Source organism: Amblyomma mixtum, chromosome 3 (assembly GCF_055824585.1).
Source record: "Amblyomma mixtum isolate Tamu chromosome 3, ASM5582458v1, whole genome shotgun sequence".
NCBI classification, from domain to species: domain Eukaryota; kingdom Metazoa; phylum Arthropoda; class Arachnida; order Ixodida; family Ixodidae; genus Amblyomma; species Amblyomma mixtum.
In genome coordinates, this window is record NC_143014.1 from 107,254,024 (window position 1) to 107,267,133 (window position 13,110).

A 13,110-nucleotide genomic window follows, 5' to 3' on the forward strand; every position below is an offset into this window, starting at 1 on the left:
TGGTTTTTCTATTGCAATATCCGAACTAATGTTTGAAAACTGCAGACTTTTTTTTCGCGCTCCACTTTAGTCAGCTTCGTAATTAGGTAGATGCAGACGTAGTCAGCATTTTACTTTTCATTTTTTCGTGCCGTCATAATCAGTTCTAAGCGATCAGAATACGACGCTTTATTGGTCCGCGTTAAGCTTCTTCCAAATTTTATGTCACCTTTGGTCCTAACTGCGATTGCGGTGTGTAAGCAAAAAGAAGGTTGAAAAGAAAAGAAACAAAGTTAACTGCCCTGTCAGCACGCTATAGCGAAGCTGTGTGGGGAAAGCCTAGCTCACCAAGGAGCGCGTCTCAAAGACAAACAGCAGCTTCGCGTCAGATTTGATTGCAGGCAGGCAGACGAAAACGAAATATGTTTTTATTTTTCCAATACACAAGTGAGACATTATGAGGAGAGATTCGTATATTTGTGATGAGTTGCGAGCAAAAAAGAACAGTTAAATAGCAGAAAATTTTGTATTTGAAGCACACCATGTTTGTCTGATGCTAAATAAAAAAAAACGAAAATAAATTTGAAACGGGGACAAATGTGGTGAAGGTGTTCTTTCGCTCATGGCGCAAACCTTATATCTATAGCAAGCTTTGAATTTTGACCTGCTGCTATATGACTACGTGCGTGTATGGTTGGCAACACGCGGTCGTGATTGCATTTTATGGATTGGTGAAGACTGAGTCCTTCCAGACGTGAAGTAAATAAAGAGATGGAATACAAAACATAATTACAGATTATCGTAGAAAATCAACACGTAGCGAGGGTGAAATGTCAAGAAGGATGCTTAATAAAATCAACATTCTGTTGCAGAAACCCCTGTAGCGTTTGAAAACCTAAATGTTCTTGAAAACCATGACTGCGCTGACCGTCTCGATTGCCTTGGGGTGTTTATCTGCAAAAAGCAAAGCATGAAAATGAAATGAGAAAATGCGCTAGAAACAATCTCTTCTAAATAAGAGGATGGGTTTATGGGGGTTTAACGTCCCAAAGCGACTCAGGCTATGAGGGACGCCGTAGTGGAGGGCTCCGGAAATTTCAACCACCTGGGGATCTTTACCGTGCACTGACATCGCACAGTACACGGGACTCTAGAATTTGGCCTCCATCGAAATTCGACCACAGCAGCCGGGATCTAACCTGCGTCTTTTGTGTCAGCAGCCGAGCGCTATAACCACTAGTAGGAGGACACACCACAGTTTTCCTCAACGAGGTGGTCACAGTCGGCGGTGACGTAAGTATATCTTGTTGGCTAAGTCCTTGCGGTATGTTACAAGCACAGGCAAAGGAGGCGGCGTAAAAAACTACGTAAAGCGTTACGTCCAGCATGTAGCTTGCCGAAACAGACATGCGTAGTGAACTGTTTTGGTTCAGCAGTGACAACTGTAGTACCCCCATCATGCACTCAAACCTCGTTACATAGGCTTTTACACTTTAAAAGACAAACCACCCTCCGTATGGCCTGGTTAGTACGCTTTCAGAGGAAGCCGGAATGCAGCGTTCAAGCCCCCCGTGAAAATCGTGATACTTTGAAGTAGCCGACGTGTTCTCCTGGGGTCCCAGGTTAGCAATTGCGCTTCGTGTGAGTGATTGTTCCTTGTATATGTCCCGCATTCTTTCCCGCTTCATTCGCGTCTTATTCGCGTATAGTTTGACGCTCCCATGAATGGAGACCGTTTTACTTTGATTTGCTATGGGCGTAATAAAACATTTCTTTGGAATGCTGCTAACGGGAAAAAGCATAATGAGTGAAAGTCGCGCAGTATCGTTCGATAGTGTATAAATGCGAGCCGAGTTATTGATGATAAGCTGGAACATACACTTTCAGAGGCTATTATTTATCTCGGGGTAAAGGAGGGAATGGGGCGGGGGAGAGGGGGAGCGTTGGACTAGAAGTGTAGATTATTTACCCCCACCTATTTACTAATGCTCGCCAGTCGAGGCATAAGGAGTTTGGACTATCATTTATTTGTGGCCACCGCAGCAACCGAAGAAAACGGCTTAAGCCAGGTTAAAATATGCCTAATGGCAAACATCTCGAATAAAAAAAAAAACAGCTAAAAAGTTGACAAGCTCCGCTGGCGACTATTATCCGTCCAAGTATATATTCATGAGACTATATCGCATTCGGATCGCACGGCTCGCAGTTATCTCTTTCAGCCAAGGATGCAGACAAAGCGCGCAAGTGTAAAACAATTCCACCCTTACCTGGCTCAGATCAAGCCCATAAATTGGGTTTTCCACGACAACCTGATGTGTTTCCTCCCTGAAAAAAAAAGAAAAGAAGTACAAAAAATCAGTCGCATAAAATAACATTGGAAGACGAAGCTGTGCTTACCAGCGCTTAGTGCGACAGCGTTCGAAAACATCAAACGAAAACTTAACGAAACTCGCACTAGGTAGGCCCAAAGGTGTCTGCCACATGCTGGTAGGGAAGAGAGCTACGATGTGAAAGCTTTACGTGCACTTCACAGCAGCTTTCATGTGACAGATCAATATATAATAATACGGCACGAACTTTATAAAGAAATAGTAATAATGCCGCAACGAAACTGTCTCAAGCGTATTCGAGACACATTTGAGCAAGCGCAAACAGCAGGCTCATTTAAGGAACATTATTTTGTCTTGCAGCCGCTCTTTCCGTCGACTGGCAGTTTTCGCGAGATGGATAGTTGTTGTTAAGGTCCTAGTACACGGGCCTGGAAAGACTACTTCCCGACGTGTGTCATCGGGAAGCAAGATGCGGTGTCAGGGTCGAAGAACGCGGGTCTGGGAGAAATTACCACCAAACGTGGGTCGTCGTTAAGCAAGGTACGGCGAAGGCTAAGCAGCGGCGGAAGCAGCCAGCACACATATGTCTCCTGGGTGGCTGAGAGTACCTGCTTTCTACTCGGCGACCGTTGCCCCAAGCCTGCCGTCATGGACCACACAGGGGACCCAGTGACAGCTGATTCCAATTATGTACTTTGTCCGGTCGGAGTGCAGGGCCAAAACGAAAGGGCTGAAGTTTAAGCAAAACAAGACCCCCTTTCTGAAGTGCCTGCACGTGTCGAACACCGCCGCCGCCGCCGCGGGGAGACGGACGTTATCTTCCCCAATTGCTGTGAGCGTGCCGGGGGAACAAAGAGCTTCGTTTCCTGTGGCTCTTTGGCGTGCCAAGCACCGCGACGAGCTGGCGGGCATCGTTCGAACATCTCCAAGGACAAAAGACCACTTTCCGGCCTTTCTCGTGACCTCGCGTTCCGGCCTCGAGCGGCGGGTGTCAGTTGATGAACCACAGATGTCGGTGACCCGCGGGAACCTTTGGCTGGCCTAAAACCACCACCTACCGCAGTCGACGCCTCGACGGCAACCTTCTTTCCCTTGGACTCAACACGTGACAGGGGCGTGACCATAAGTGTGTTGTTATGTTTGTGCGCACAAGTGAAAGTTCTAGGCCCCTCCCACTCCGGCGTGGGCGTCCTCAACCTAGGGAATTTAGGGAACAAGGAGGACATAAAAGTCGACAACGAATGCGGCAGAATCGTCTCTCACTTCAGGTCTCTCACTTCAGTCTCTCACTTCTGATCTCTTACGCTTGTAAATATGTGAATAAACCTTCTCTACAGTTTCCTCCTCAATGGAGTTCGCCATCTTCCTTCGGAGCCGGGACCTGATTGCCTGAACGACCCGCCGCAACTCCTGGGCCCCTCCGTCCTCAACATTGTGCAAGGTCTCATATACAGTCGCCCGCGCTGTTAAAATGAATGACGCACAGCGTGGCTTAGACTGAGGTCAGTACCATGAAGCGTTAGCCGCAGTGTGCGAGATTACGCTCTCAGTATATATGCGGCGGCTGACTGCACGAAGTATTCACTGACGTCACAGCGGCCGCCACCTTGTTGTCTGTGGAGCAGTGCGAAAGGCTGCGTGCGTGTCTAATGGGATTATCATCTCCTGCTTCAGCCTGCACTGCTGAAGCTACGCGCTGGGCAACAAAATGACGTCACGTGGATACCCCTATAGCTGGTGCGCAGTTCGGTTTGGCTGCTTTTACGCCTGTACCCGATCGCCGCGTAGACAGCAACGTCCAGGCAACGTGTTGCAGTTTTCTTATCGCGGTAACCCGACATTGCGCCCTTTTCTAAGCTTGGTCCCAGGGCTGCCATCGGGCACAGGGGAAAAAGCAATCAAATCGAACTGCACACCAGCTGTCGTCAGCTGCCGCAAACATACTGAGAGCATTAGCGTTAAGTGTGCGGCCGGCTGTACGTATGGCAAATGACGAGCCTTGCAGAAATGTGCGGAAAACAATCGCTCGAAGAGAACAACACACTGCTAGCAGCGTTCAGTGATCTGTACAACATCAGCCTAGCGTAATTCTAAAAAAATAAATGAAGTGTGGTTGTAAGAGAAAAAGTTATTTGGTCGTGCTGCAATAAAAAAAATGCAGACATGTCCGCACTCATTCCGGACTATACTAGCGCAGGAATTCACGAGTGTTGCGCCGTGTTTCCATGCACACGCATTTAGCAAGGAGATGCGGTAGGCTTCGCGTTGCAGTTAGCGATTCTTTCCTGCACTTTTTTTTTTCTTCTTACGGGAGTTCCCGGTAAGCCCATGCGTTATTTGAAATTGCCTCCTTCATCTACTAGTCGTTCCTCTTCATAATCACCACCCTCGTCTTCTTCCAAGCTAGCATGACTAACGTGCATAACCCATTCTCCTACCGACACGGCGACGCATGCAGTGCACAGATAATGACAATGTGCAAGGGGGCTTAGGAGCGCGTGGTCTCCACGCTTTGCGAAGCGCTGCGCCGCCGAGACCCGCAGAGAATCCGCAACAAAGGCGCATGCGCCTAGTGTAACGTCTATTCTCGCCTGCTCTCGGCGGCAGGGCATCGCGACGCCCGGACGCCGCGCGCGCTCCCGTGTTCCCTTTCATATTTCGGCTACGTGCACGGTATGCGTGGCCATGAACACAGTTTGCGCTAATAAATCCACGTGCTATCTTTATCGCTATCCAAGTGAGCTTTAGCGCTACCCAGATATGTTGCCCACTCGCAGACGGACAGACAGACAAAAATCAGCAGACATGTAAAAGTTAAAAATGTAGTGCAATGCATTCCTGCGTTACAAAGATATCTGCAGCAAGTTAAAGGAACCGCCGTCGTTTGTAAGTCGGCCTGCAGTGCTGGGAAAAGTGAGGGGTGATGAGGGGGGACCACATGACTCACATCTCGTCCCTCCTCTTCTTTCTGAGGTAGACAACTATGCCGACGGTGGAGCCGAGGATGACGAGCACCAGCACGGGAGCAACGTAAGCCCAGGTACCGGTTGCGCCTGCAACTGAACACGTGCGCGCGCCACCCGTGCGGGCGGCAGTGAGTGGGAGCAGTCAACGGGAGCAAGTGGAATTTCCATGCGTCAGCATCCCAGACAAATCACCCCAGCTTATCCAGTTTAGGGGAATGGGGCTAACAAATGTCTGTGAAACTTCGCGAAGGTAGGGGGGAGGTCGCGATGTTTAACAGCGAACCACTCAGTCATGGAGGTTTTTCTGGAATGCCATCGGTTTCCAGAAATGCTAAGAATTGGGAGGATAAAAGGCTGCGTCTGCGGACGGGGTGGTGCACAAATTTTGACATGTAGGAGCATTAACGTTCGATCAAGACATCGAAGCAAGTATTGCATCGGACAGAACAGATACATCCCCGAGAAAGATTAATTCGCAATGCAAGCCTGTGTTTGTCCGCTTTCAGCGGGACATAAAAGCACGGACTACTAAAGCAGATGATGCTGGCCCGATGCGCCACCGCTCAATGAAGAACACTAGTGATTGTAGGTCCGACTCGCAAGCTCCAGAATTTTTTGCAGTGTCGTCACATAAACGCAGGTGATGGCATGCCTCACAGCAATCAGCCGATAAATACCGCTTACCGTCGTATTCACGCTATTTTAATCACAGCTGTTAGACAACTGGATTCTTTATCAAGAATGTACAGTAGTGTCAGACTTCCTTCAATGTATTGTTACGCCATAACGGTTATTGCGCCTCTATTTTCACAAATACAGACTGCAGTGCGGAAAGAAGGATGAGTCATAAGTGCAAGGTACCTCTTGGGCTTGGAGGCTGCAATATAGGTTGCCTCTGGCACCTATTACCCTCGAAGCCGGGCTTGCAGGAGCAGTTTGGTGCGCCTGATGCTGGGTGAATGCCGCAGTTTCCTTCGTTGCGGCAGAAGTAGCCTGGGCAGACTGGGTCAAGACCACGAGACACAAATTGTAAAAATACTAAATAATAAGTCTTGCCGGGAGCTCTAATCAGTACAACCACGTCATGAAAAAAAAAAGATGTAACAGCTTTTTTCGTAATAGAACTAGATGCGAGACAGTTCAACAATTATTTTACGCTACAGAGTATACAGCTCGTTCGGTCGAAAAGCCGTCGGCGTCGTAGTTGTAGTTGTCGGCAGCGCGCGTCGGAAAAAATCGTATCATGCCAACCGTTTCCCGCAGAATGTTCCGGATGGTGTCATACGATTCAGCGTTTCGTGCAGCATAAACTAATCAGAGCCTATCTTGCGGCAGGAATTCGAACCGGAAACCTATAATCGGGGGCTGCAGGTGTCCAGCGAGATATGTGAGACAGTTACTGCGTCATTTCCTTTCCTCAAAAATGCGTTGCGTTCAAAGGTATTTCCAACGGGCAAGGCGTCGCACCGAACGGGCGATGGCGTTCCGTGGACTCCCTGGCAGCGCTGCAACATGCTGTCGCGTTCCACTCCTAAAGGTTAAGCGTCCTCCAATTTTTTGTTTCGTTTCATGCCATAAAATGTGGTCCATTCGTGACCGTAAATCGCAGAAACAAGACAACCCAGCTGCAAGCCGGCCATGGCAACTCATAGATACCAGCTAACCAGCTAAGCGTGACGCATATTTACAGTACGTCAGCGGGGTAGAGAGTATGCTATACTAACCACCGTACGTGTTGCAGCCCTACAAGCCACCACAACCATCCGAAGTATCTGCGCAAAGTGAACGCCCACACGCGCGGAGGACATAAGAATGTGTGTGCGTAGCAGCAATCCATCTCCTTCATCTTGTCCATTTTATTTAAAACCCGCCGAGAGGCAATAGTTACGAAATCGGCCAACTTTTTCGGCATGTTGATGCAAACAATAGAGCAACATGGTAGCCGAAGAACATTACAAGCAAAATGAAAAAGAAAAAGCGTGTTCAGATTGCAACCAGGGCGTTAGGTTATGATCAGCAAACTCAAGATGGTTTGTAACTTATCACGACGGAGACTCCACGATGGACGCTGTCTGTCCAAAAGAAAGCTGTCAGGTTCAGTCAGGCCTTCATCACGCTCATCGTTTCAAAGTGTGTCGTTAGTAAACCAAACACTCAATTTTCCCAACCCTTTCACTCGACGTAAGTCTTCTCGTTATACTATGATCATTCCCCATTTCAGCTATCGCATGCATCGCTCCTGCCCATCATATCTAAACCTGGACTCATCATTCCCACAAAGTGCAACCCATCTTCACACGAACGCTAAGACATCACACCTCGGCCGCTGCGGTGGCTCAGTGGCTATGGTGCTCGGCTGCTGTCCCGAAAGACGCGGGTTCGATCCCGGCCGTGGCGGTTGAATTTCTTTGGAGGAGAAATTCGAGGCCCGTGTACTGTGCGATGTCAGTGCACGTTAAAGAACCCCAGGTGGTCGAAATTTCCGGATCCCTCCACTACGGCGTCTCTCATAGCCTTAGTCGCTTTGGGACGTTAAAACCCATCAACCAAACCAAACATCACACCTCGCCCTTAATATTATCTGGGAAAGACTAACTCGTTGCCGAGTGACAATTGAAAAACTGACTTATCTGATTTTCAAGAAAAAACTTTCAACACACCTTGACTGCGTAAAATATTGTTTTCACAATTCTGTCTTTTTTTGCCGATGTAATGCTTTGTACTCATCCTTTATATACTTTGGTGAATACAATGCGTGGTGCTCACTCTTTGTAAGTATAGTTTTTCATTGCATCTGCTAACTCATGTGTATAAATATCATGTATTGTACTGTTTTGCTATAAGTGTACTGCAGAGAAGATCACATCCCAGCCTTGAATAGGTAGCAGTGACGCAAGAAATGTACGGTATAGCTTGCGAAACAAATACAGCACTATACTGACCAAAACAAAGAACTTCGTCAGATCCGTCCTCGCAGTCACGGTAGCCATCGCAGAGCTTGGACCTTCCGAGACATGATGGGGGCTTTTGGCAGTAGTAATGGCCATCGGGACAGAACTGATGGTCTCCTGCACGTTGAATGGCGATGCGCACGCGATCGTATAGTAACATCGCACAAACACTAGGCGGTTGCTCTGTCGTGCTCAGCAGCCCTTGGTAAAGCATTAACCATTGAAATTCAGATATTTTAAAGGCGCACGTGTGTTGAGCAAGCGACTACGATCCCTTACCGCAGATTTCGTCCGCTCCGTTGGGGCAGTCTCGTACGCCGTCGCACAGGAGCAGAGCAGGAACGCAGTGGACGCCATCCCGGCAGCTGAACATGCCTGTCTCGCACCCGCGGCCGCCGCTTGCTGTCGTAGAAGAAACAGGAGTCTCGGGAGTCGCTGAAGGTGTCGTTGGTTCCGTTGGGGACGCTTTCTCATCAGTAACACTTGCTATGGCCGTCGTCACTGTCACGGCTGTCGTGGAATCAACAGTAGTTGCTTCGGAGGCTGTATCTGTTACTGACGATTTTGAAACAGCTGCCGTTGTTTCGGACTGCGTTGTTGCCTTCCCAGGTAACGTTGAAGGAACTGTAGTTGCTACGCTGTCTGTTGTAACTGCCTCTGGCGAGATGGAAACTGTTGTAGTTGCTTCGTGCTCTGTAGTTGCTGTCACTGCTGACGTGAGGCCAGCTGTAGTCGATTGTATGCCTGGTGCTGCTGTCGCTCGTGATGTGGAAGCAACTGTAGCTGTTCCAGAGTCTGTTGTTACTTCAGGAGTCGTGACGTCCGTACCTGTTGTCGCAGCCGTGGAATAATCTCCTGCATTGGGAATAGTGATCGCTGGTCATAAGTGCATAAAATACGGCCAGGTGACACGCGAGCCGCTGTTGCTCCGTGCTGCCATCACGATGTACCGATGGTCACCAGCAGACAACCGACCGGCCGTCCTAGCAGCCTAATCGATTTTTGCCAGTGAACATTGGCAGACTTCGCAGACAGAGCGGAGTGACGTCGGCTGCCTTGTTCCCGTTCAAATGGCTTCTGACTGTATACAGACGTGCCCAATATGACCTCCAAAGCGATGGTAGCTGGTGCGTGCTTCGAGTTTCTGCTTTTTTGTTTTTATTAGAATTTTTCATGATAAAGGTGTGGTCTGTTAGATAGCCAAAATGGACGGCCCCGGATTGATTTCGGCCACACGCGGTGGCGTTCCTCAGTGTGCGCCGCAGCCTCAGTTCACATGCGTGTAAGCTAGCAGTACGACGTAGCCACTGATCCACCGTGGGCGGGTCGCGCTTTGAGGTTCCCCGTGGCAGTCACTAACAAACCATGGAGCAAGGATTCCCAACACAGCCATCTATCTCCAGTCTCAAGCTTTATTTATTTTAGGTTTGTAGGCACTCCCTCGCGAAAAATGATCCCATCGTGGCTCGTGCACTGCAAGTAATACGTTGTGCGACTGTTCATGTATCTCACAATGTACGCTGCTTTCCTTCTTGATATTTTCGCCAAATTAATAGCTGACTAACAACTAAACATGCGCCGTCTTGTTTCAGCAACCTAGGCTTAACTAATGATGATTTTATTCTGTTGTGAACAATGTCAAAGAGAACGTGAAATGCCATGTATGAGCGCGACAGCTCCAAGCGCACTCACCTTGCCAAGCGCAGTCTTCGTCGTGAACCCGCAGGTCATCAATCAGGGCGAATGCCTTGGGGTTGGTGCCCGATACAGCTATTATCGACCTCTGGAAGTTTGACAGAAGTTGTGCACCGTTAGCCGAGCCATGGATTATTCGGAGAATGCCATGCTTTTCCTAACGACAGTTTGGAGTCGAGATAGTTGGTGCAGGACCATGCTGAGAAAACAACACGGATACACGACACAGGAAGAGACTGGCACTGACTGAGTAGACGAGCTTTCATGCTCTATCAGTATCTCCTTTCGTTTCGTCTCCTCGATGATTTTTTCAATATGATCCTTCCTAACGTTTCGTTTTTCAAACACCCAAGCATCAAAGTAGAACAAGCATAAAAAAAGCAGCCCGCTTCGACACTTTGTAAGACATACTATCAGCAACAAGTGAAACACGAAGAGAACTGAAATGCCAACACAAAAACACAAACGAATTAGCTCCTGAAGAGGAAATGCAAGCGAGGTTGAATAACACTTCTAAAGCACAATATTCGGCCTTTAAATAAAATTAACTTGCGCTAGTACTGGGCTTCCCCCGGCTAAGCTCTTCTCATTTAACTGTTCGTGTTTCAATTGTCTCGTTTGTGTTTTATTTGTTGCTGATGATATCTCGGAGCCTTACCATTCGGCGGCCTTGTATTAATGACCTTGTATTAAACATAAACTTTCCGCTCCGTCATATTACATACCCGACCATGCCAAGGATTCAGAAAAAAAAGAAGGGGTCCATATTTTCGAGCTGTTCACTATTTTTGAGCTAAGGGATTGAATACAAACACTATTGGAGAACGGAATGTTTAGAACAGTCTCAAAACTGTCTTGCATCGTGGGAGTAACGTACGCAAACAGATATACTCTACCTCCAAAGGTTAAACTTTTATTGTACAATGCACTATTCCACTCACACATAAACTATTGCCAACTAGTCTGGGGGAATACAACCAAAGGAAATTTGCAAAAAATCCTGACATTGCAGAAAAAAATGTTAAGAAACATTGAAAACGTCCCCAGAAGTCACCCTTCCCACCTTTTGTTCTCGAAATATTGTATAATGAAAATAGACAGCCTATACTCGCACGGCTTGTGTTCACGTTATAGGATTGAAATAAAAAACAACACTCACTGTCTATTACGGTTGGCATCTCTTTGTAAAAGGACACTAGCTTATGAATATAGAAGCACACAGCCTTGGTTAGTATAAACGTGCAGGACAGATTATGGACGACAAATGATAAACAGAATGCTACCACACTTGTTAAATACCTGTTAGAGAAACGGTATCACTCCCGAGTTAACTTCAAAAAGAGAACTGAAATTACTGTTCACAGACAACAATCCGTTCATGTGATGGTGTATTTCTCGCATTCTGCATATGTACGCTGTACCCTTCCTTGAGCGACGCTTTTCTGTTCATGCGCATTGTTTTTCTTCGTCTCTTTCCTTTACTTATGTAACGTTCTTGCTTTTTCGGGCTTTTTCCGGCATGTACTTTCGCTTATCACCGGTGTCTCATACAGTTCAATTAGAATTGTTTTGTTTATTTTCCTTGTACAAGCCGATCTGACTTTGTAAAAAAACATTTCTGTATTTTGATTTGTGCTGTTCTTATGCCGCTCTGCCATTATTTTATTTTATTTTTTTTCTTCGCCTCTCTTCTTTTGTTTCTTGAATTTTTTGTACTCTGGGGAGCTGGGAACTAGTCAAGCTGAATTTTCAGCTTTTTTTCCCGCACTCCCTCACTTCATGAGTGAAATAAAGAATTTATTATTATTATAGTATAATGGGCAATGTCCATTTCGCACACCTCTGCACACACCAGGCGTACAGTAGTCCGGCGAGTTAACAGCAACGTGTATATGCACAGCAAGCGATACCTTTCCAGTCGCCTGCAGATAACCCACCTGCGTGTGCGACGAAATTACGCGCATGTGCGCTGCGGGATCTATACGTGCTGCGCTATGCAGCACAACACCGGCACCTACGGCTCGCAGCGTATGCCCGTACCGCCGTACTGCTGTGAGAAAACTTGTCTACAGCGCTCAAGCGGAGGTATGCACAGGAAAGGAACCGAAATTTTAATACAAATACTGAGTTTCACCGATAATATTTACACTTAAGCACGGCCGAGTAGACATACAAACCGTACACGCACAAGTATTTGCCCCTAGCAAAACAGCTGCGTCAAGATTTCAATTCATTTACTTCGAAGCACACCAGTCGACAGCTCTAGACAAGCGTGCTCACGTCTGTAGATCTCACTTGAAACTCAGATGTCCCAGGTAGATGCGTAATCTACAAAATGCTCATATCTGGCAGTCGACCATACGAGCATCCAATAGAGCGCACATGAACTAGTGGCTATGTGTATACACTACGAGACGTATGGGCATGGGTGTTTTACAGCATAATAATAAACAGGCGACAAGGACTTCCTCAGGATGGTGGCTATCTGCAAATCAATTCATATCACACTCCACTCTTCTCTTACCCGTTACTTACACCCCTACACCCCCGCAGTGCCCGCACTGCGCATACCTATTCACACTGCCAACGTATATCAACGCCATTCCAGTCCTAACCTCCAGTCCATCCCTAACCTGATCAAATCTACCTAGGAAGAGCGACTGATCGACGCCACCGCCACGGGCCAGCGATCCTAGTTCAGTGTGCGGAGGCAGCGGCAGCCGCCTACGGGGCACCATCCGGTACGACATAGTAAAGTCTTTTACTTTGAATCAACGTTTTTACCACCGCCAACCCCACCTGTTAACCTGTCGAGTATGTACTATAAAGTGTGGTGCAGCGTGGCGGAGCCTGTACAGGGCACTCACGTGGTAGAGGGTGAGGCTGAACTGTGCCATTTGCCATTGGCTGCGCGTCGATTCGTTGAAGTAGGCAGGCCCCGCCAACAAAGTCAAGCCTTGCAGTTCGTCCGACAGCAGGTACCAGAAGGTGGCGCACCGGGGACCATCGCCGCTGCCGCCGCCTGCCGTTAGCGCCGCCAACTTGCCCGGTACCTCAGCCGAGAAGCGCAGGTAGTGCCCTGCGTACGCGCAACATGGGGTGACCACCTCCGTGAGGCAGACTCTCCGGACATGACACACGAAAAGCGTAGGTGGAGCCGAGGTTTTTGGAGAGAGCATTAGAGCTTCC

The 13,110-nt window shown here is 47.9% G+C and overlaps 1 protein-coding gene across 1 annotated transcript in view; it reads right to left on the minus strand.

Annotated features, from left to right (window-relative positions):
* Positions 1-400: 400 nt before the first annotated feature.
* Positions 401-13,110, minus strand: part of LOC149351288 (MAM and LDL-receptor class A domain-containing protein 2-like) — a 74,612-nt gene continuing 61,902 nt past the window's right edge. The window contains exons 35-42 of the mRNA XM_089575604.1: positions 12,789-13,000; positions 9,919-10,009; positions 8,506-9,081; positions 8,218-8,343; positions 6,137-6,277; positions 5,257-5,368; positions 2,247-2,304; positions 401-933 (exon numbers count right to left, since the gene is read on the minus strand). Coding sequence (XP_089431730.1) covers positions 835-933; positions 2,247-2,304; positions 5,257-5,368; positions 6,137-6,277; positions 8,218-8,343; positions 8,506-9,081; positions 9,919-10,009; positions 12,789-13,000 — 1,415 coding nt within the window. The 3' untranslated portion in view covers positions 401-834. The remainder of the gene's footprint in view (positions 934-2,246; positions 2,305-5,256; positions 5,369-6,136; positions 6,278-8,217; positions 8,344-8,505; positions 9,082-9,918; positions 10,010-12,788; positions 13,001-13,110) is intronic.